This window comes from Maniola jurtina, chromosome 17 (genome assembly GCF_905333055.1).
Source record: "Maniola jurtina chromosome 17, ilManJurt1.1, whole genome shotgun sequence".
Classification (NCBI taxonomy): Eukaryota; Metazoa; Arthropoda; class Insecta; order Lepidoptera; family Nymphalidae; genus Maniola; species Maniola jurtina.
Window position 1 is genome coordinate 4,377,819 of NC_060045.1, and position 24,991 is coordinate 4,402,809.

Sequence of the window (24,991 nt, forward strand, 5' to 3'; positions counted from 1 at the left end):
CTACCTACTTAAGTATATAGGTGCTAAATGAAAAACTTACGGCAATGCACATAATTATAGAGGGTACCTAATTAGTAATTACAAGAGTTTACGATTACGGGTTTATGATTACGAGTTCGCCAGAGTACCTACCTACCTACATAGCCAATTTTTAGTTCGTCTTTGAAATAAATCCTGTACGGGAATATATCCTACTTCCCATTAGTAGCTATTATAAACGCGAAAGTTGGTATACCTATATGGATGGATGTATGGATGTTTGTTACTCTTTCACGCAAAAACTACTGGACGGATTTGGCTGGGAATGGAGCTAGATTATATCCTGGATTTACACATAGGCTACTTTTTATCCCGAAAATCAATGAATACCTAAGGGATTTTTAAAAACCTATATCCACGGGAACGAAGTTGCGGGCATCAGCTAGCTGCTATTCTATCATATTATACCTACTATACCTAGCTACCTACTCGTAGTTACGATCTGCCACCACACTGGCCTAAACAATCATTAATTACTTAATAATTATTTCCTATCCTATTATGACTAACAATATAATTAGTCGTCAAATATCTCCATATAAAACGACTATAATGACTATAATGAGTCATATTTATAGCAATAGTATTGTTACCGGCTACGGCACACAAGATTTACCTATCTATTGTTACGCATTGAATTTAATATTCAATTAATCACACTAATATTATAAAGGCGAAAGTTTGTATGTGTGTGTGTGTGTGTGTGTGTGTGTGTGTGTGTGTATGTTTGTTACTCCTTCACGCAAAAACTACTGAACAGATTGGGCTGAAATTTAGAATGGAGATAGATTTTACCCTGGATTAGCACATAGGCTACTTTTTATCCCGGAAAATTAAAGAGTTCCCACGGGATTTTTAAAAACCTACATCCACGCGACCGAAGTCGCGGGCATCAGCTAGTATCTACTTAAAGCCAGTCGAAGTGAAGTTGTTCCAACTTCCAATGTAGGTAATTTTTTTTTACCGAAACACAAGTTAGTTTTTAGGGTTTCGTACCTAAAAAGAAAAAACGGAACCCTTATAGGATCACATTGTAGTTTGTCTATCTGTCTGTCCGTCTGTCTGTCTATCCGTCTGTCTGTCTATCCGTCTGTCGTATCTATCAAGAAACTTCCCGTTGACCTACAATCATGAAATTTAAAATAATTCATAAAATAAATAGGGAATTAGTTTCACATAAACTGAATATGTTATTATTATACTTAATTAGTTAGGCAATTTTCCAAAATAAAAATTGAACCGATTCATTTAAATGAAACGAAACAATCAACGAAAATTGAAACGTACGGAGTAAATTAATGACGGAGAGAAACCGGAACGCAGTTTAGATTGAGCTTTAATTGGAAACGCATTAGTGCTTATGAAAAGTATCCGATAATGATTTTCACGAGTCGAATAGGTAGTACCTACTCGTATCCGAACCGAAGCCGTACCCACTTCATTTTGCGGTCCAACCATCCACTGGTAGGATTGCCAACCATTCGAGATTTTCCGGAATCGTCCCATTTATAAGCGGGTCAAGATTAGAAAAGATTTGAGTGCAGAGCTTATTAACCTTGGTAGGATTGTTTTCGCGCAGCGACTTACGAAAGATTTTCTCCAGCTCATAGAATTAAAATAAATCACTACATACTAACCTATGCGTCAACTTAAAAACCGATAAGAACCACATTATTTGCATAGCGGTCATTTAATTATTTCAGGGTTTTAGTAAGTGCGTCAAATGTTGGGATGTTATTGTATAGGCATCGAATCAAATGACGTATTTTTCTTTTTAACTAAAACTAGCGTCATTTAAAAAAAAAAAAAAACATACTTTTCTGGTTAGTTTTTATTTAGTTTTAGTTTTCCACACATAGTGACACACACGTGAAACATAGAGTAACGCAACCTATATTTTTCGGGTCACGTGAGCGAGTCAGCTAAGCCTGCTACAGGGTAGGTGTTGCAGGGTTGTCCTGGTTTTATTCTTACACACGTCATGGCAACCCTACCTGCTGTTCCTAATTTTGTGCGCTCGGACATGAAATTAAAATCGGGTTAATGCATAAATGAGATATATACTTAATAAATATTTAATTAGGTGTCTAAATAAAAGCGCTCGGTGCATTGGGGCTGCGGTTGCCGATAAAACGTCATGTAAAATAATGTAGTTCGTGATAGGAAAAACCGCGGCTCTTTGTGCGCAGTATTATAGCTACCGATATTGGCGAATTGTATTTTGTAGATAGCTAATTTATTTGTATTCCCAAAATAAATAATAATTACTCTTTACCAGGAAACTGTTAATACTGTGAAATGCAATATTAAATGATAATGTTTGGGATTTAACGCACGAAGTTGATCCCAATATAATATCTCTGTCCCAAATAAAAGTTTGGCAGTGAATGTTATGGTGGTTCTTCAGCCTTTTGGTTTTTACGAGTAGGTTCACCTCCCATGTGATAACGTAGCTTCCAATTCATTTTTCAGTGCCTACTGTCTATATTATCACAAGCCCAATTTTCTTTATATCTGAAATCTGAATGATTCTTTTGTATCTGCTAGGATGTAAATGGTAAGTACGTGTCATGTATAAAATCAATGTTATAAATAGGTGCTACACCTATGCGATAGTTCTAAATGCTTTAACGACAATATCTTATCATTTATTTATTTATTACTAGCACCAAAAAATACATTTTAGTTTATATCTCGTCAAATTGCCCAGCAGTTCTTCTTAAGGACACCTTCGCTCTTGTTGTCTTGGACATGGTATAGCAAGTCCACGGGTATAGAAACATATAGAGTATGAAGTTCAAGCGAGGTACCATTTTCCAAACGCTTTCTCCAGGCATTTATCTGTATCTACTGAAATTGAATCTTAGTCAATAATGACTTCAGTTATAGTACTGCGTAGTTATGAAGGCGGCTAGCTGTACATACAGTCATAGGCACGGACAGGGAGCCTAGGCCTGCCGTTGACGTGGGATAATTACCACCCCCTCCCCCCTCGCCTCCCCCCCTGTAGGTAATGTCACATTAACACCCTCAGCGCGTGGAACTGTCAAAACATCGCACGGTGCTGTTTAACGAAATTGCATTGAACGAAAACAACGGCTAAAGCGTATTGAATTGAACAATAATAATTTTGGATTTAACTGTATTGAGTTGAAAGCATTTGTCGCGACTTTAAGCCCGAGATGATATCTAATTGTACCCAAATATTTAATAGGAACCTAAATATCTTCAAAGCAAGAGTGAATAGGCATTTTCTAGGCAAGCGCGCTACAATCTTAGACCTCATGATTGTCGTCAAGCGCACTGTCTCGCAACAAAAAAAGGAATCGAAAGACTAACATATTAACGAGCAACCCTATCCACTATTATGGTCTAGAACTTGAGGGTTTCTACTATAGAACCTTCCCTTACTAAGAAAGAATTTAAAGGAATTCTAACGGGACCTTTAAAAAACAAATCATATCTGAGTTTAATATGCACTCGTAGAAGAACTGATCTAAGAATTAAAATCAATATTCTTTGCATGTTTCATGTTCTCTCTATTCTGTATTTTCTTGGAGTAGGTAGAACAAGTGGGCCACATTAACGCTGACGGTCTTTATTTTTTGCAACATGATTAGTAGATATGTACAGGTTATGCAGTTATGATTGCCAATATAAAACAAAATCGAGATCTTTGTAAACAGAATCCCTGCGTGTAAAAGCGTGATGGTAAAGCTAGTCACCAATAGGTAATTCCAAATGGTAACAAAGCGCGAGCAACAATGGGAGTAGCGTAGCGTCGCGCGTTCGCTTCGATCGCAAATACATGAAGCAATCAAGGGCATTGATTAGGGCGGCGTAATTAGCTTCCTTTGATCACGGCCTTCTTGTTACACACATTTCATGCAAACTTTGCGGTGTATAACCATTATCGCACGTATAGGCACCTATGATAACATTCGAAATGTATACATAGGTATAAGCAATTTAACTATCCCGATGAAACTTGAAAGCATACCTACCTACGAGTATGTACCTATTCGTAAGAGAATGAAAATGCATTACGCCTATATCTCAACGATGTAAAGAAAAATTCGTTCCTATGTCCAAATTTCATCCGTTGGTCTAGTTATTGCCGTACACATTTCTATTTTTCTAGATTTACTTTACGTTGGTGAAATCGGCCCTAAAATTCATATCTAATAGGTGCAACTTATGAGTGTTGGTTTCAATTACAACCACAGCTCAGGGGTGAATTTTCTTTTCGTCTGAAAGTTAATCTTTTGCCAAATGTTCAGTGGCAAGATTTCTCGCAGAGGTTAGCTCTGCCAAGTATCTTGCATGTCATTTGCATAGTGTAAACATGCTTCCAAGAAATTGCGGATGTTATAGTAGATATATCTATAGAAAAACTCATAGAAATTGATACTAAGATGACAATGGCCGGTCACTTCTGCAAGAAAACTATTCAAGGGACATGTCTTGGTCTCAACATTTATTTAACGGCTTTCTGAATCAATTTACATCATGACAAGTAAGTACTAAGTACAAGTAGTCAGACCGATATTGATACTGTTAAAAATAAACAATAAAAGTTCGATGTCATCAACCTCGCATACTTCCCTGAAGCTTTATAAATCACATGAAACTCCCATAAGAATATTCTCACCCCTTGCATCTCGCTGGTTGTTTTGTGAAGTTTTTGTAACTGATCATTTACATCGTAACTCGGCGTAATTCGATACATCCTGCGCTTGACGGCCCGACGGAGCTTCGGCTTTTGTTTTAAAGGGCTTGAACTTAAAGGCCTGGACACACAAAAATCGCGACGGCAGCGATGCGCGGCACTAAATACTCACTCGACAGTACATTACACCAAAATCATCATTTTGATTTGATCATATAGAGAAACTCCAAGCATAGCTCTCCACCAAAGTACGCTTGTATATATCATAATATTAGGAAAAAACTAAATATTCAACTTTTACGCTAGTCCGCTCCACTCTAGGCTTATCGTCACCAATAAACACCTGCGGGGTAATTCGCTAACTCAGTGATCAACACTGAATGGTAGCCCCCGAGCTCATTTGACATTTATTTTTGGTCTATTGAAGGTTATCTGTGAAAAAATATTTTGGTTATCCCTCAGTGAAGCAGCAATGTAGGACCAACCAATGTCAAATGAGTTCGGTGACTATCATTTAGTATTGATCACTGAGTTAGCTAATCATTCCGCACGCGCAGGTATAATTGCAATCAAGTGTCAGTTTAGGTAAGTATATAAAAAAGTTGAACTGCTGCTGCAGTACCTACAGTTTTTATGGACGTTCGGCAAGCTTATGCTATGGACTTGAATGTTTTCATACAATTCCTTTTACAACAATCGCAAAGTAGTCCAATCTGAACACGAGGAGTATGATGACGCAGTGTACGAAAACAAATCTGGGCGGGAGTTATAATTAAGGCCTTGGCTGTACCTGCATCACCATGTTGTAACTTTAGATTGGAGTGCTTGTTTTGAGAGCACTGTATCTATTTACATAATAATAACTGCAACTTCTAGGAGCTACGTTGGACACGAATTTCGGTTTCGCGTCGCTGCTTTCGCTTGCTGTGTGTCTGAGCCTTTAACAGCAACAATACTTTAAATATTTTAAAGTGTACTATTACAAAGCTGTGTCAGAAGAAAATTGTACGCCGAAATATATTTTTTGCACTAGCGCTCGTTTGTGGCTTCGTGCGTTTTTTGTATGCCCTACTTATGAAATGATTAGGGCATGTGAAAATCAATGAAAAAACTTATTTGTGTCGATTTCATTTAGGATTTCAATGAGAAATGCAATGAGTTTCCAGATCTTTCCGCTCTGGACCCAACCAGTTACTGACTTTGTCACTCCCCTTTTGTGGCAAATACGGCGATAGTTCTATGTGCTACGACCGGTGTCTCTTCCACAAAATATATCGAAGGCGTAGTCATTGTATGTTTTTTTAAGCGATATCTATCTGTTCTATGAGTGATGTGAGATAGTGATATGAGATATCTATCTATTCTATTGACTTTTCTATTGGTTATCTATACTATAGGCTGTAGAACATTATCGAGTGTCGAGGGGAATTAATTAGCTCCGATTGACAGATGTCCACAGTGAATGAAAGAAATACATAATTTGTTATACAAAGCACAAACGGTGATATTGTCCGTTTCAGTACACCGGATAGCTAAGATGCGTCCACTGTAATGTAAGTTGTTCAGATTATAGTGGGCTACAAAATATGCGATTTTCATCATAAAACTACTTCATGATTGTTCGTCCACGTCCACAGTGGCAGATAGAGATATAGGATTTGTTACGCAAAGCACAAACGGTGATATTGTCCGGTTCAGTACACCAGATAGCTAAGATGCGTCCACTGTAATGTAAGTTGTTCAGATTATAGTGGGCTACAAAATAAGCGATTTTCATCATAAAACTACTTCGTCGTCCTTCACAATAAGAGATAGAAACACATAATTTGTTACACAAAACACAAACGGTGATATTATCCGGTTCGGTACACCATTCACTATAATGTAAGTTTTCAGATTATACTGGACCATAAAACACGTGATTTTTATCATTACTTCGTCACTGTACGTCAACAATGAGAGATCGAAACACATAATTTGTTACATTAAGCACAAACGCTGACATGGTCATGTTCAGTGCACCGGACAGTTAAGACACCTTTTCTAGATAGATTTGATAGATTTCCACAAGATTATCTTTATTGAAATGACTAAAAATCATGCCCTGATACTTAGAAGTACCTACTTACTGTACCAATTCGTCAGTCATAATATTAGTGGAAAAGTGTGAAAATTCTAGCAAGACAATTCTAGCAAGACAAAGGGCACCCGCACGAGCTATAATAAAGACTTCGGAAATTGACACAGCCGCAATTGATAAACAATCAAACGCGTAGGAGCTAACCCGCCCCCGCGTATGAACGCGCTCTCGCGTTTGAACTCGCTACCATCGTGGCTCTACCGGAGGTATTGTTACAGGGAATGGATACGGCCGATTGACGATCGTTGATACAGCCGGCCGCGCGTAACACTATACTTCGAACACGCGATCCGCGGGCTAGCGTTACCTATCACATCTCCCGCACATACCTACCACTGATTACTCTGTTCGATGTGCACGTACAAACTATATCACCATCTATACTATACAGCGATAAAGCCTGTACTTTATGTAGATATCTTTTAACTGAAAAGTCAGTAGCCCAATCTGTCTACTCAGATTAGAGAATTACTATTTCGAATATGACACAACTATTTGTGTAACCTTTTGAGGCTTTAGTACCTGGATTTTACCATAAAATCAAAAGTATAGAGTTTCGATAACTAGCCATACATTTACCTAGGTATTATATACTCATTTTTTCATCCAGTCCGTCTGCCCATCTGTCTGTCTGTGTGTCCCAGCCATTTGCAAAAAACTTACGGGTTAGGATATTCCAGCGCCTCTAATACTTGAGCATTAAAGTCAAAGACCTCAAGCAGAAGAAGCGCCGGAATAAACCGTGTCATGTGTAGCACAACCCGAAATGTACTGTACGCCTTGCCCATACACAAAAACATACAGGGCTGGTTTTCAGCTGGAACTCCAATTCGGGTGGCGCCACGGAATTCTTCGTAATTGTAACCTATGCAATCTACTTTATCTATAACGCACCTATCTACTAACAAACTAAAATATAAACGTGCAGTTTTACAAAAAAAAAAATAGTGTTTTACTACATATTAGCAAAAATTCAAACATCTAACAAGGTTGGCGAAATGCGGATAGAAAATATACTCATATATACATACGGTCACTGTACACCACTAACAAGCTACTCATCCACATTTCTGCTCGAACCAGCGCTCATGCTCTTTCAGAAGGATAATCAAATTAGTGTCGCCTGGGAGAACGCAAGCGCAACTATTTAGGACTAACGTCGAGTGTCTTTTTACCACCGAGTCCGATACTTCTACATTCCTGAATACGAACAAGATCATTTACTATGACTAGCAAAAAATTTAGGTCTAGCTACACCCAATGGGTGCTGAGGTTAATCAGGTGCGATTGGTCCGGTTTTCATTTATTCCAAATTACATTTTTCGCAGTTGGTCCAAATCGCGATTGGCGAGATTTGCGGATGGTCCGATTCGCAGATAGTCCAATTCGCGAATGGCCCAGTTGGCGTACAGTCCAAAATTCATGATCCAAGTTTGTCTTGCTTGTATGTTAGTCATTGTATGTCCGTATATATTTATAATGTATGCATGATCTAGTAATTGCCTGCTATATTTTGAGAGCTTTTTACTGTCATGTGATCAAACATAATGATAGCACTTGTAGGTAAATCTGAATTCTGCCGACATCATGGGCATGAGTTTTTATGATTGCACGCCTGTAATGTTTCAGTTAACACGTGATTGCGAATGACATAAAAACGCATTTTCGCGTACCTGTTTTATCAAATATTGAATTTGAAAAAAATAAACCTAGAAAACACTCCTTATTGTTTATCTATCTTTACATGCATTTAAGAAAGAAATAAAAATGAATTTTAGTACCTACTGCATTGTTCCACGCAGTAAGCTATATTATCCCAGCAAATAGAAGTATTAATTAATCCAAATCTCATACAAAAGGAGTAGGTACGTAGGTATACTTACGAAGATTGGAATATGCATTTTAAGAGAAGTCAATTTTACAAAAAAGTGGCCGTGACATACGGACGGACGGACAGACAGACAGACAGACATGACGAATTTATAAGGGTTCCGTTTTTTGCCATTTGGCTACGGAATCCTAAAAAGGTGTATGGATTCTGGATTTAAAACTGATTACGATTTCTTTTAACTCATGTTACTTTTTGCATAAACTAAAAACCGCCAACAGAAGGTAGCCGTGCACACGTACTACAATAATTGAATGTATTGACTACGTTAGTACCTTAAATTGTACCAAACAATATTGGAGAGATTATTACAGGCTCTCTTTCTAAAGTATAGGGGTTGAAAGAGAAAACAGTTTACACGGTGCTATCCGATATGGTTTTTCCTTCGAAGGATTGTACGTGATTCGGTGTGTTTTTTTCGTGGGTTGAATTATTTGTAAGGTTTCGTTATGTGTTGCTCATTACGGTACTCGCTCGTATCCTGCCGCGACCGCAAATGCGTGGCCCGGCGAGCTTGGGCCTGACCTTGAGATATGGAGCCTCTACTTAACGATACATATCGTATATGAAAGTTATTGGACCTAGATAATCTTCTATATAAAATTTTGTTATTAGATAAAAACTTCCTTTCAAAATAAGCTAAAAGTTCAACGGTAAATACCTGTAATAAGACTGAAATCAAAAATTAAACAACGGAAAAGACAATTTTGAAATATGTGCTTTTTTAGACGACTGCCAAAAAAAGGAGTGTTATAGTTCAGGATTCATGTATGCATGTATATCTATCTATGTGGGTTTCTTTTTCTTTATTCCACCATTCATACACATTTGTCACATAATATTAGGTAAGTATATTGTTTGTTTCTACACATTTTTCTAAACAGATTTGGATGTATAGGGTATCGTTAAAATCTTTAGGTAAACAAGTATATCAACCCGAGGGACACTGGTTATAAATTGTTTGAAAATAAATTCAATAAAAGAGTACATAATTATGCTTTAAGTAAAAATATCAATTTTTGGGCATCTGTAATTGGGCAGCTGGGCATAGTTTTTGAGTGTTGATACCTGTACCTACCTATCTACCTAAATATTACCTAACAAAATAAATTACAGTAAGAGTTAAGATTTATTAAAAATATCAACAACGCCCCTCAAGTCGCTCCTATAAATAATATGCGTATGATAGGTAGGTACTATTAATAGAATTTACCTAGATAAGGTTGAATATGTAAAGCTAGATGTGAATTGATATGCTTAGTGCAAATCGACTTGGCCCGCAACCGCAGACCGACTTCCACATACCATGACGACACGGGCTGTTATGGAAAACTTTTCCTAGTCAAGAAAAAATTCCACCTGGGAAATAGGTGAAAATTTAATGGAGGAAATACGAACTTAAATGGAATGAATATAAGAACCAAGCGATTTACCTCGTAGGTACCTATTAATAAAGAAATGTATATATTTTTTTCTTTTCTTTCCTTACGAATTCCACTTAGACATGTATTAGAGGTGAAGTAGGTAGGTATCTATACCGGCAAGCGAAAATTTCTCTAAATTATATCCCTGGCTGTCATTAAAATCGTGTAACGTACTAAATACGAATAATTAGGGTGTGACATAACATAAATAATAAATAATAGTAGTACAATTAAAACTATATGCATGTACTACGACATACTTAAACAATATAATTTATCTATAGCCAAACCAACTTTGTGAAAGTAACTTTACCGATTGTCTTGTATTTCATATATTTTCCTATACTTAGTAGGTAGGTACTTATCCTAGTACGAGTTCCTAGAGCTTCACCCTTAGAGTTAGATCCCAGATTTGATGACTGATGGTCAATTATTAAGGCGAATATTTTATTTCTAAACAGGTAGGTAGATATAGGTACATAGTCGCAGATTTCGTGTCTTACCAAAAAACTGTAATGTAACGCGCTGTCTCAAGTCTCAATGTCCTACAGATTTCTCACAATCGTATTCTAACATGTGAATAATAATAGAGGAGAGCCAAAAAGGAACTTACCTAACTAATTCAAGTAGAAAGTCTAAAGTCAAAAGATGGTTTACATCCCGTAGTTTTGCGGTCGGCTCGTTTGACCGCGCGTTTACGAATTTACTGCGGACGCGGGAAGATGGCGGCGGAAAATAGTGACCGATTGTAACGAGTGAGGGGAAAGGCGAAAATAAGCTAAATACCATGAATAATGCACTGACATTACCACGGCGCGACGGTTTTAAAGTAGGCCCGAAAATCTTTCAGTAAATAGTAGCTCAATACAAAGTTGCCATCCGTGTTTCTCTTTGTATTCGCTTATTCACTTTTTTTTTAATTCACTTTCGCTTACAAAGGTATTAAGGTAGGCAAGTCATAAAGATTTGAAAAAATGTTTGAATTACACCTACTTATGAAGTTAGAACTGTATCGTTCCACATATTAATATTTAATAATGTAAGAATGTGTAAGAATGCCAACACTTCCGTACCGAATCACTGAGTTCATTAAAAGAGCAAATAAAAAAAAGGTTAGCATCTTATCTCTTAAGGAAGCGATTATGCAAATTGTTATATTGTTTGGCAGTGTCGATTTTATTTATGCTTTGACTTCGGTCCGCATATTCACCAAACCGCTTCTTGAATGAATCGAAGAAGCCTTAGCTTTCTTTTATCACTTTTAGCGTATCCACACTACTTTGTAGCTAATAAATTAGTTCGCATGATGTGCTCCTGTGTCCTGACCGAATTTTGGCCATGGTAGAGGAAAGAACGAAGAAAATTAATTTATCTATCAAATGCATAAATTATAAACAGACTTAAAATGAGTGGTCTGTAGTAGCTAGTAATAACATACTTAGTAATTACTTAAAATGTAGTAGTAACTAATCTCAACCACTTCTTTCTATTCCGGAAAATCCAACAGTTCTCACGAGATTTTCAAAACCTAAATCCACGTTTACGAAGTCGCAGGCGTCATCTATTTCGTACATAAGGTAACTTGCATCGATACAATTATATCATACTTTTATCCCGGAAAGTCGAAGAGTTTCCACGGAATTTGGAAAAACTTAGATTCATGCGGATGAAGTCGCGGGCATTAGCTAGTAACTTATTTTCTTTTTCAGTAAGCCGGTATACTTGCGTCACGTCAATAATCACATCAATAGTTCGATCCAGGATAATGGGCAATTATATAAAAGTGGTACTACAGAAGATAAAGCGTGTCCGTCTGTCCGTTGGATCCAGGAGCTGTGGTTTGTGGCTAGAGAAGTTAATGTTGCCCGCACTGCCCCGCCTACCATACATTTTAATAGTTTTGATGCTCCTGAGATGATGTACGCAATAAAATCCAGCATAACATTTTACTATGCCTGCCTTATTTGGACCTTTGAGTCAGTCTCATTTATATTTAAGGCGACAATTTTTGAACACAAATAAATTAGTAGAAAGATATGTATATTAATAGGGTTCTACGACTTTAAGAGGAGTTTATTCGTAGCGCACTCCAAACAAACGTAGTTTGATTTTCATTTGAATATTGACAGATCAAACTCAATGATTTTCTAGTCACGGTCTAGAAATTATCATCTGTGTCTATGATTTCCATATTTCAGTAAAATTGTGTAGTTTGAAGTTACAGGGGCTATAGGTTATCAAATAAAGATTATAATATTATTTTCGTTAATTGCTTATAATAATATGAGCCTTTTCGAGACTAGAAAGTTCAATCCAACCATTTGGCAAACATTGTTATCCTTCCATAAAGAGCTAGGGCGCGTGCGATGGAGCGCTGCCTTACAATCGGCTAATTCGTGTCCGCCGCTACATCACAGTAGCACACGGATTGAAACCGCAGCTATTGCCTCGATTTCTGCAGCCCCATCGATCTATAGTTTCGTTATCAAATTTTCACACGGACCCTCTCTCGCACCAAGATTGACTTTATTTGTGTAAGTGTAACCGCAAAGATACGCGTCGGCGACGCTTCCACCGACAATCCTACGTTTTGTAATACAAAGCTCGGTTACCCAGACTTTTTTCCAACAAAACGACCTGACCATCTATGCCTATTGAGTATTGTATTGTAAAATAAAGGAAATAACCGTCTACGTAGCGAACTTTGTTACGTAGCCGCTCGGTAGCCAATCATGGCACCCGAGATATTGATCATCGAAATTGATCAATCAAATCGAAAATATTGTACCGGAAATGAGGTGCGATGCGTTATTACGTTGAATTGAATGATTTTAAAAATCACTTTCTTCTAAATAATAAAAGTGTTTATTTATCAATCAAGAGCTATTTTCTGAAATGGGAAAGACAAATTAAATGGACTATTTAATAACGCAAGTAAGTTCTAAAAAAAATGGACAATAATATCTGGTTCCTGAATTGATTTTCATCAACTTAATTGCATTACTTAATTGTTTCTGGAAGATATCATAATTAAAGGCTGTTTGGGCGTAGCCGCAAGGCTTTAGCGTTCCCCAAACATCCACTTCTGATAAGGATTACCAAGTCCATCAAGTTCTTCTAGTTTTTAATTAAGATCTGTTGAAATGGTAGTTGTCGCAATTAGGGAATAATATCCTCTAAATTATAAAGCCTACTAGCTGATGCCCGCAACTTCGTTCGCTTATATAGGTTTTTAGATAAGAATCCCTTGGAAACTCTTTAATTTTCCGGGATAAAAAATACCCTAAGTGTTAATCCAGGGTATAATCTATCTCCACAGCCAAATCCGTCCAGTAGTTTTTGCGTGAAAGCGTAACAAACATACATACACACAAACTTTCGCCTTTATAATATTAGTGTGATTCACCTCTAATCGTTTCTAGTTCTGTACACGATGTTGCTGCCATAATGACATTGTGTCGGCGTCGTTTTTTCTCTCTAGATCGCATTTGAAGTTATTGTTATTATTTTCTCTCGTTGGCTATCCGGAGGTCATTGGCTTTACCGTTGTCAGCATCAGGCGAATCAGGAGATTAGCTTTTTCCTTATTGTAAAACATTCTTGATTAGGTATACGAGTTTCTTTTTCGATTATTATCTGTGTCCTTAATAATTATGTCCCAGCTAATCAGAGAGGAGTATGATGTGCGATTAAGATGACCTTTGAAAGCCAGTGGTATAGGTAGATAAAGATGCCTAATATTATATGCATATTATATCATTCTTTACTGTAATTATTATTAATAGTACTTTTTTCACAGAATGGGAAGGACTTGGCCATAGTCTACCAAGCTGGTCAAGTGCAGATTTTCGGACTTCACACGCCTTTGAGAACATTATGAAGAATTACATGCAGCTTTCCTCACGATGTTTTCCTTCACTGTTAAAGTACCCTACCTAAGTGATATTTAATTGTTCAAAACACACGTAACTCCAAAAAGTTCTTGCCCGGGATCGAATTCGTGACCCTCGAACAGGAGACCGACGTATTCGCCACTCGGCTATCACTGCTTATTTTGATACTCGCCAGAAATAACAAAACAATTCTACAATCCAGTAGTAATGATTGAACTAATATTACCATTGTTTATCTGGTCATATTGCCGATCGCCGTGCAAGGTGTTCCATCAGCCTGTAATTGGCCCGTTCCGATGGCCCCGTCCACGCCTTGCCATCGGCATGTAATATGCACGTACTGATCAAATTGCCCCGACTACTGTTTTGACCAGTAATAATGATTCGGATATTTTTTTTCGCTCTACCGGGAATAGCTCTGTTTTATTGTAGTTTAAACGATGAGATGATAAATAATTTTGTCCTTCTTCTGAAAAGATTTGTACGTAAATCATGTCTTGAATCATGTTTTCTGAAGCGGGTTTTATATACCCAAGGAATATTTAAACCCTTTTTTTATTGCGAGATAGAGGCTTGCGCTTGACGAAGCAATGATGTGGTCTAGGTTGGAGGTTGGACATTTAATTTTGTTATGGCATCACATTTTGTTGGTCTACAGGTTTAGTTCTCGAAGCTTGACTAAGGATACTCCCACTCATGCTAAGCCGAGTTGAGTTAGCTAGTTACAGTAGTTAGTAGTAGAGTTATCAATCAATCAGCCAGTTTGCGGCCATTGCTGGGACACACATAAGCCTTCTCACTCTTGAGAAGGCTTATGTGTGTCCCAGCAGTTCGCCACTACACACGGTCTTCAGCCTTCCACCTTATTCCCGCTAACTTCTTAAGGTCATTTAATATAATTTTTCAAATAAAACGGTGATATTCAGTTAAAAGTGTAAAATAATCAACCAACAAAAAATGGGTCAATAATAGGAGTTGAAAGCCAAGATTAGCTAAACCAGGTTCTAGCAGATGTTTTCCATCTAATAGCTTTATTTTATGAGAACTCTTCAAACAGAATGGCTGATGGGCTGAACCTATTAGGTACATAAAAATCTATTTTATCGGTAGGAAACAGATGATTAGGAATGGACTACCATTATTGCCGATTCTAATATAGCCATTGATAGAAACGCATAGATTGATGGATAAAAAAGATTCCGACGAATTGAGAACATCCTCCTTTTTTGAAGAAAAATAGGGGCAAGTGTCACGCGCCGGCATGGATACCTAATCCTGGTGGCGTTTTTGGATTATATCCGCAAGGATTACGTTATAATTTTGACTAGTCGAATCAAATAACAATAGTTCGTAACAGTCGAGTTTCTTTCTGGTTCTTTCCACTAGGAAGAGCATTCCAAACCAGGGTAGGTTCAGTTGACGATTCAAAAACATTGTAAAAAATTATTTGAATAAAAAATCTTTCTATTTCTAGTTAACATGATGCGAGTAGATAGGTCTAAGAAGGAGTTTTGTTAGAAGGCGATTTGAAAAGTTTTTTTTTTCTGTTGTAGTAGCTGCAATCATCGACTAAAAAGAGTATTTACATCTACCTATTTCTTACTGACGTACTCGTAATAAGAAAAGGACAGATAAAAATTTAAAAAAACTGTCAAATCTTGTGACTTTCGTTGCCAGTCTTGAGCATAGTGCTTTTTGTAGTGTAGAACTATTTAAAGTCCTTAATTTAAAATTCATTTTGCGACCTCAAAGATGCAGATATTCTACATTTAGTTTCGAGAAAGACATCAGAATTGACGCTATTGGTGTATTTCCGCGTTGCAAGCTAACCACGGCCAATAAATAAACTAGATAAGTCTAAAGAAGTTCTTTCAAGTCTTAAACTAATTGTCTAATCAAAGAACAACAGTTGACATGATCTGAAGAGTGGAGTGGAGAGGCTAATAATGTGCGTAATGGGCGTCATTAGCTGCGCGCGCGCAATCGCCGCGTGCTGATGAAAGCTGCTGTTGGGATTGCCTTGTAAACGCTCTGGGGTAGAGGTGAAAAGATTTAGACATGACAAATTCTCATTTCTTTTTTCTGCGTAAATTCTTTCATTTGTTATTTTACACGATTGCCCAGAAAAACGAGTGTAGTGTAGTTATTTAACAATATAGTGTAAAATAGTGCAAATAGTTCATTAACAATTTTACGGCCATTTGTATTCAAAAACTCGGCACGAGGTTCAATACTTTTCTCATAAAAATGTATACGTACTCTGAGTTCTCCTAAATACATCATCATCATCGACCGATAGACGTTCACAGCTGGACATAGGCTCTTGTAAGGACTTCCACACGGTCTCGCACTGCCTGAATCCAGCGGCCCCCTACGACTCGTTTGATGTTGTCTGTCCATGGGGTCTTCCAATGCTGCGTTCTTTCTTTCTTTCTTTCTTCTCTCAGGACTGGTTTCCGCACTTAAACCAATGCTGCGTTTTCCGGTGCGAGGTCATTATTCTAGCACCCTTGGGACCCCAACGTAAATCACCAAACAGACATAAATACATAGGCGCTTCTAATAGATTCAATGTTCGCTACAGAGCTCGTCGCTCGGCAAATAAGCCAGTCAGTTAGGGCTGTGATTTTGAGCGCAATAAGCGCTGATTATAAGCGCTTATACTAAGCGTTAATACATTTAGCGGGTCGGGACACTCGCAGTTATTTAAAACGTAATTACTTCAGAAATTAGTTATTCCAGCCGGGCTCGAGTCTAGGCTAGCTTTAAAAATTAGACACTTATTTTGCAAAGTTATAAAACTGCGTTTATAATAATTTGCGGCATTTATTCTAAGTCACGCTTTGCTGGGTTGCGTTTGACTTGGTAGGTAGTTCTTTTCATTCGACTGTTTTTGAAAAAATACGCCGCGAATTAAGATCTTCTTTCTTTTGGTTAAAATATACTATATTATATATTTGTAAGCTTAAAGTTTTTTTAATTTAACATAAGTCAAAATCTTCAAGTACCAACAATAATATTATGATGGTTCACCTCTCCAAGAATGATCGCGCTTAGTGAAAACTAATCGTCTATTGAGAAAATAATTGCGAAACAACGTAATAGTCAGTCAAAAAGTTTAACTATTGAGAAACCATCTATTGAGAAAATAAAGGGGAATTATAAACTTAGGTACCTTTTAAAGTTGCATAAAGTATCAAACTACACGAACATACCTTCAGTGGGTAAATTGGCGTTGGTCTTGTACTCCCGCTCTTCGTGGGACAGGGAGCGCAGACTCCTGGACGAGGACTTGTACTCCATCTCCCGCAGCGCCATTGAAGGGTTCGGGATGAACGACCGCTGGAACCCTATCGCTCTGATTTGGTGCGGTGAGACATTTGTACCTAGAAACATGCAATATAAATTAATAAAAAACCGGCCAAGTGCGAGTCAGACTCGCGCACCGAGGGTTCCGTACTCGGGTATTTTTCCCGACATTTTGCACGATAAATCAAAAACTATTATGTGTAAAAATAAATAAAAATCTGTTTTAGAATGTACAGGTAAAGCCCTTTTATAAGATACCCATTTGGTATAGTTATCTTACTTTGAAAATTTAAACACATTTTTTTTAATGATGTAACCACAAATTCACGGTTTTCGGATTTATTCCTGTACTTGTGCTATAAGACTTACCTACCTGCCAAATTTTATGATCCTAGGTCAACGGGAAGTACCCTATAGGTTTTCTTGACAGACACGACAGACGGACGGACAGACAGACAGACAGACAACAAAGTGATCCTATAAGGGTTCCGTTTTTCCTTTTGTGGTACTGAACCCTAAAAATCCATCCAAAAGTGTACCAGTCTGTCTAGCTTGCCACGGCATAGCTTTTGAAGCCAGGGTAGGTATTATTTAGGTAAGTTCATTTTCACTGGGAAGTTATAATGCAAAACGAGTATTGAGCTAACTGGCAGGGTAAGCAGTGCTTTTACATTGCTTATCCTAGAACAAAAAAAAAAGTAAAAAACTTAGCGGTCTACGTCAGCTAGTATAACCACATTGCTTTATAAAGTAGGTAGTCTATACCTACCTACTCATGCAATTGCTTATAAAATGGTGTTAGACATAACTAGCCGATCCACCCTGATCACCCTTAGGTATATTTAACGTTTGCCCGTACATTGCTCACAAAATTGATTTTAACTTCCGTGAAAAAAACGTTCAAAATTGCATTTCCTGAGTTTATAATAAATAGCCGTGTGTCAATCACCTTATTAGGGACAAAAGAATATTTTTTTAGATCCAAAATTGACAGGTTGCATGCCGAAATCCCTAGCGCCTATATTCGAAAAGGGACCGACTATGGACCGACGCAATTATACTCCCGTAGTTAAAAAAAGTGCACATAATTAGTTTATAAGTTTATATACAATGCTTCGAACTATACCGCAATTATGTTGTGAAATCGAAACAAACAAATGCAGGGAGTTAATTATTAGTGAATTAGTGATGTGCTACGTCTTATTCGATATTGTAGAGCTTGTTGTTATTACATATTTATTTTAGAAACTCAATAACAAATTACTCATTTTTTTGTTAAATTATATGACGTGTGCTCACAAATCTTTAAATGGAGAAAAATTGTAATTAAGTAGTTTTATAAAATTAAAAGTCCATCTAGACTAAGTGATACTGTTCTAAAGAAGCTTTATTTCTTTCTTCCTTGTCCGCAATTTCCTTAATTAATTTTAGAATGAAATTATCATGAGCATAACATATCATTTTAATGGTATACCTATCGGACCTTATCCTGTTTTTAACCCCCGACCCAAAAAGAGGGGTGTTATAAGTTTGACGTGTGTATCTGTGTATCTGTGTGTCTGTGTATCTGTGTATCTGTGTGTCTGTGTATCTGTGTATCTGTCTGTGGCATTATAGCGCCTAAACGAATGAACCGATTTTAATTTACTTTTTTTTGTTTGAAAGGTGGCTTGATCGAGAGTGTTCTTAGCTATAATCCAAAAAAATTGGTTCAGCCGTTTAAAAGTTATCAGCTATTTTGTAGTTTTCTTGTAGAAAAGAAGGTTAGATAACCCTTAGGTTCATAATATTCAAGTGTCAATTGGCAAATGTCAAGCTGTCAAGACGTTGCGTAGATATACATAATTATTTATTTGAAAACTAGCTGATGCCCGCAGCTTCGCCCGCGTGGATTGGTCAGATCCCCTGCAGCATCAGGATTGAGGAGTTGGAATCCAATTTTTTTATGAAACAATGTCGCAAAGTTCCTCTATCGATTAAAAAAGAAATGACGCAAATCGGTTCAGAAATCTCGGAGATTTCGGTGTACATAGGTAGAAAAACACAACTCCCTTTTTGAAAGTCGGTTAAAAAAGTAGCCTATGTTACTCCCTGGTAAATTCTCTACTTGTCTGTAAAAATCCCGTCAAAATCGGTTCAGCCGTTCCGAAGATTAGCCTTTTCAAACAGACAGACAGACAGACAGACAAAAATTTTTAAAACGTGTGATTCAGTTATAGTATCGTTTAAATAACCATATGACCTTAATATGCGGTAGTTATTTCGAAATTACAGACAGACACTCCAATTTTATTTATTAGTATAGATGATTTGTCGGGGGTGTTGAAAATTTTCAATTTACACTTGTATTGAATGTATTACAATTTGTTAAAGCATGTAATTATTATTAGTAGGTACCAAAGCCAATAATTTATTTCACTCTATGCTGTATTATTATTTGAGATTTTAAATTAAAAACAGCATACATTCTAACCATCCACTATTGAGGACAGATCTCTACTCAGAATGAGAAGTGCTTAGATCAAAGTCCACGATGCCTATACAGGGTGGTCAAAAAGTCGTGGATCAAACGCAATAGGGAGATAGAGGAGGTCATTTCCAGCAAAAAAAAATTCTACAGCATGGCCATATTTAAATTGCCCTAAAAGTTATGAATATTTTTGGGTTTTTTAACAAAATACCGAATTCTCTTACAATTACACTAATTTAAAAAAAATGTGATAAAAAACAATAAAACAAACGATGTCGTGTCATTACTAGATAATGTATCAGCACTACAAACCTTCTATTGAGGCTCTGGCTACCAAATTACAAGAGCAATTAATTTTTTTCCAAAACTTTTAAAGCGTTACCAAAAATTAAGTGTCACTTTAAAAGCGCACTGTGAAAAAAAAATGTACTACAGAAAAATGACCCTGTATTAGAAAAACTTGTTGATTTAATGCCAATTCAAATGAGGTATAATACATTACTCTTTGTTTCGTAATTCTGGTATTATAATCGTTTTTTAATGTCAAGGTGCAAATTTCAGTAGATTAGTTTAATTCCTTAATTCAAAATAATTTTGAAGATTATCATGCTTTGTACGTTGGAATGCTAGAAACATCACTGTGCTTGTCACATTTAAAATTTGTGAAAAGAACAGAAACTCTTCACTATCACCACGTACCAGAACTACCCAGAACGCCCGTCTTGCAAGTAGTTCATCTTTTCTAGGAAACAAAAAGATAAAGAAACTATGCCTCTCTTTCACACTAATTATCCTTCCTATTTGCATTGTTGAAATAAGGAAGGATGTGAAAGAGAGGCATAGTTTCTTTATCCTTTTGTTTCCTAGAAAAGAGGGCGTTCTGGGTAGTTCTGGTACGTGGTGGTAGTGAAGAGTTTCTGTTCTATTCACAAATTTTAAGTGTGACAAGCACAGTGATGTTTCTAGCATTCCAACGTACAAAAAACTAGCAGTTTAACTAGCAGCATGATAATCTTCAAAATTATTTTGAATTAAACTAATCTACTGAAATTTGCACCTTGACATGAAAAAACGATTATAATACCAGAATTACGAAACGAAGAGTAATGTATTATACCTAATTTAAATTGGCATTAAATCAGCAAGTTTTTCTAATACAGGGTCATTTTTCCGTAGTACATTTTTTTTTCACAGTGCGCTTTTAAAGTGACACTTAATTTTTGGTAACGCTTTAAAAGTTTTGGAAAAAAATTAATTGCTCTTGTAATTTGGTAGCCAGAGCCTCAATAGAAGGTTTGTAGTGCTGATACATTATCTAGTAATGACACGACATCGTTTGTTTTATTGTTTTTTATCACATTTTTTTTAAATTAGTGTAATTGTAAGAGAATTCGGTATTTTGTTAAAAAACTCAAAAATATTCATAACTTTTAGGGCAATTTAAATATGGCCATGCTATAGAATTTTTTTTTGCTGGAAATGACCTCCTCTATCTCCCTATTGCGTTTGATCCACGACTTTTTGACCACCCTGTATATATCCTTAAGAACATTTTGGAGAATTGTCAGGCAAGTTTCCTCCCAATATTTTCCTTTACCATTAAAGCAAGTGATATAATTTATTTGCAATAAGTACCAAAAGCTAAAAGGCAAAGCTGGCACTAGAGAAACAACGCTTTACCTGCAGTTTTAAATTCGAATACTATCGATATTCGATATGTGGACTAGACAAAAGCACATCACAATTAAAGAGGGTCACTGCGAAGCCGCTTACATTGGACCTACAAATTAAGTCTATTAACTCAAACTTTTAAGTCCATTGTGCACGAGATCTTCCTTTCTTGTCCTGCAGACTTTGGGGCTTATACGCTAAGTACCTCTTTTGTACTCAACTCTTTGTTTTGGGATATCGCGATGTAAGCAGGATTTTAGCTTTTGCTGTTTATTCAAGCGATGATTAGTCTGCAAGGGTTGATTTTGTTTGCGTATTACGGTAAAAATATTGGTGTATTTGTGAGCTTCAATCCTTCATTTAAAATATTAGTACGACTATGTTTGAACTTTGAGGTTTTGTGCTTAATGGTTTTAATTTTTCGGGTAGTTTTTTACTAAAGATTTTGTGAAAATGCGTGACTATCAACATGACTATTAACAAGAACATATGGTCTATCTTTCTGATCAGAAAAATAATTTATCTACAGGACCAATTTAGCTGGAACTGAACGAAAAATGCAAAAGGCACTATGTTTTTCTTCCAAATGCATCGATTTAATTTATTTTAGAAAGGTTGATTTCAAAATAACTTCTTTAGCCTCAAATGGAAATCCTGTTATAGAAAGACGGGCATGTTTCGTGCACAATGGTAGAGGATGAAATGAATACTATTTAGTATTTTCTCAAGTTGGCTTTTTAGTCTGTCGGCACAAAGGTGATCCCGATGCAGTAGCAGTTGCGTTGCGTGAGTGCGACTTATTATTGGTATAATTCCGCCATTGTTTGCCGCCGGGCCGCCGTCCCATATGGCGTAACGTGCTTTTCACCCGGCATTGGCAACCAATTTCGATAGGACTCCTTTTAGGCCTGCCACATCTGCGCGATCACAACGTCCATCGGAGCTGGAGCGAAAATAATTCGCTTTTTAGGCGAATGTGCATGATTTTTCTGCAGTTCAATATAAATAATATAAGTTTTATTAAAAATACAGAAAAAAATGCTAAATGGTGCAGTAATTACGAGTGACTTGATTCAGTGACTCTACGTGACTGCGCTCTAAGCAAAACTCGATTTGTGATATCCTGCTTTATTAACTAGCTGTGCCCGCGACTTCGTTCGCGTGGAATCAGCGCGCTTTATATAGCCACGGACGCTCAGGCGCGAGGCGTGTAGTACGTACTCTGTACGTTAAAAATGTTCGCCGTGATTCTTTAAATTGACATAACTTTTTTATTTATGAACCGATTGACATGAAATAAACACTAAATGTTAAGTGAAGCTTACTACAATATATTAGTGAAAACCGTATCTAAATCGAATAAGCCATTTCTGATATTAGCGTGCACAAACACACAGACAAACAGACAAAAAATAATTAATTAAAATTTCGGGTTTGGCATCGATATAATAACAACCCCTGCTACTTTTTTTTATATATTTCCTTTGTACAGTACCACCACTTTTCAACAATTTTATTATATGTATAGATAATATTACCTAAGTAAGTATAGGTATATTAATGGATTGAATTCGATTTCGAACATTTTGAAATTTTTGAAAAAGTATAAGTATAACGTTTTCCATTAAAAAAACACACTGCTCAGTATCCTTATGTAGTTGCAATTTCGTGCCGCTTGCGAACCGAAAGTGTGTACGAAGCTTTAAATAATTCCTTAATTCTTACTTTCGCGTGACTTTGATGGAAACGAAAGACAAGTAGGTATTACGCTTTTTAATATTATGTTCACTTTTATATGAGTATTTTATAACACCAGGTAATATTATTATTGTAAAGAGATTCCTTGAAAACAGCAGCGACTACAAAGTGTCTTAAGAGGATCATTGTCAACGATCCCCCGTCGATTTCCTACGTATGATATTATTGTTCTCATCTCTATCTGCCCTGGTTCGTGTATTCTCGGTTCCTAGATCGGTGCATTTGTGATAACCAATTCTAATTGCTGTGATTGGCTGAATTTACCATGTTCTTGCTGCGACAGTGAGTTTGAGCCACTAGCGGAACAATGTTAGCCGGTCAGAAATGATTGCAATTAGTCAACCTGTATGACGTCCGTGTTCTGTTTTTGATTACAAAAAAGAAAAAATTGTTGTTGCAATCATCAATTTTAGCAAATAGTGAAAGAGAGTCGACCAATCAGAGGTCACAACTACCGTCACACTTTCTGTGAAACTATGGCAGTAGGCTTACCGAGTAATGAAAACAATTTTTCATTCTGTAATGTCATGTGGCAAGTAGGGTTGCCACCTGCCTCTTTTTGATTTACAGGCTACCACCATCAAAAATACGGGGTTTAGATTTGAAGAAATTTAAAAATTTGAAGTATTTGAAGAAATAGGCGGTGGTTCTCTCTGAAATGCATGGAAAGCCTATTTAGATATTTCAGTTTATTTGTAAGTTTTGTATTTTTTCTCTGTATGTTGCCGTGTCTTGATTGGTGAACTGTGTTTGCAATGTGATTTTAAATAAAAGATTTATTTATTTAAATAGCTTTTAAAAACTCTAGTTTTGTAAAGCAAAATGTTATACATTTCATGCATACAATCTTTGCATTTTAACTTAAATTTACATTTAACTTGTAATTCCACCTTCACAGTATCAATACTATGGCCGTAGCCAGGAATCGATTTCGGGAGAGGTTTTATCAGGGCCGGAACTGAATCCTGTCATGAGGAAAAAAACATTCGCTCAACTTTATGGGCTAATTACCTGGTTAGTGGAATTTCGCCTTTCAATTTGACAGTGAGATAAAATACAACAATAAAAAAGCGCGAGCGCAGTGAGCGTAAGTGTTTTTGGTTCAATTACAGAAAGAATTAAAGTGAAAGGGAAACGAGTTTAGCCATAGCAAGATTTTATTTTTAAAGCTCCCTATCCATACTAATATTACAAATACGACAGTATATCTATTTGCCTATCTATTTGTTACCCTTTCACGGCCCATCTTCTTTACCAAAATTTTGGTACTTACTATTCAGAGGTAACTTGCATCCCAGACATAAACTTTTTAGCCCGGAAAATCCCCCACGGAATTTTTAAAACTCTAAATTCATGCAAACGAAATTGGGGGGCTTACACCAAGTAATACAAATTCAAAGCGCGAGTAAAGTGAGCGCGAAATGTTTGATATATTTCCAAAAAAAAATTGGTAAGCAAATGCAAGAAATAGTGTAAGTATTATTTTAGGCTTAGGTTTTTGACGGCTTCCCAGGCGCAGTCGCCATTTCTAAATTTCTGGTCTGGTGGGAGGCTTCGGTCATGGCTAGTTATATGGTTAGTATGGCCCTAACGGCCAAGAAATTAGACTGCATCATCACTTACCACTAGAAAAGATTAAAGTCACGGGCTAACTTGTATAAAAAAAGGCTAACATCCTCAAACCAAGCCCCGCCGCCTTGGCTACGACCATGATCAATATCGAGTGGGTT

The 24,991-nt window shown here is 36.7% G+C and overlaps 1 protein-coding gene and 1 long non-coding RNA gene across 3 annotated transcripts in view; one reads left to right on the forward strand and one right to left on the reverse strand.

Moving 5' to 3' along the window:
• The window catches only part of LOC123873781 (runt-related transcription factor 3-like), a 57,994-nt gene that overhangs the window by 6,005 nt on the left and 26,998 nt on the right, over positions 1–24,991 (reverse strand). For both annotated transcript variants that reach the window (XM_045918813.1, XM_045918812.1), the window contains one exon: positions 17,269–17,439. In XM_045918813.1, the coding sequence (XP_045774769.1) occupies positions 17,269–17,439 (171 nt within the window). The remainder of the gene's footprint in view (positions 1–17,268; positions 17,440–24,991) is intronic.
• LOC123873783 lies at positions 7,548–23,714 on the forward strand. The gene is made up of 3 exons (XR_006797753.1): positions 7,548–7,616; positions 8,676–8,677; positions 23,704–23,714. It is a non-coding gene; the product is annotated as an uncharacterized LOC123873783 (long non-coding RNA).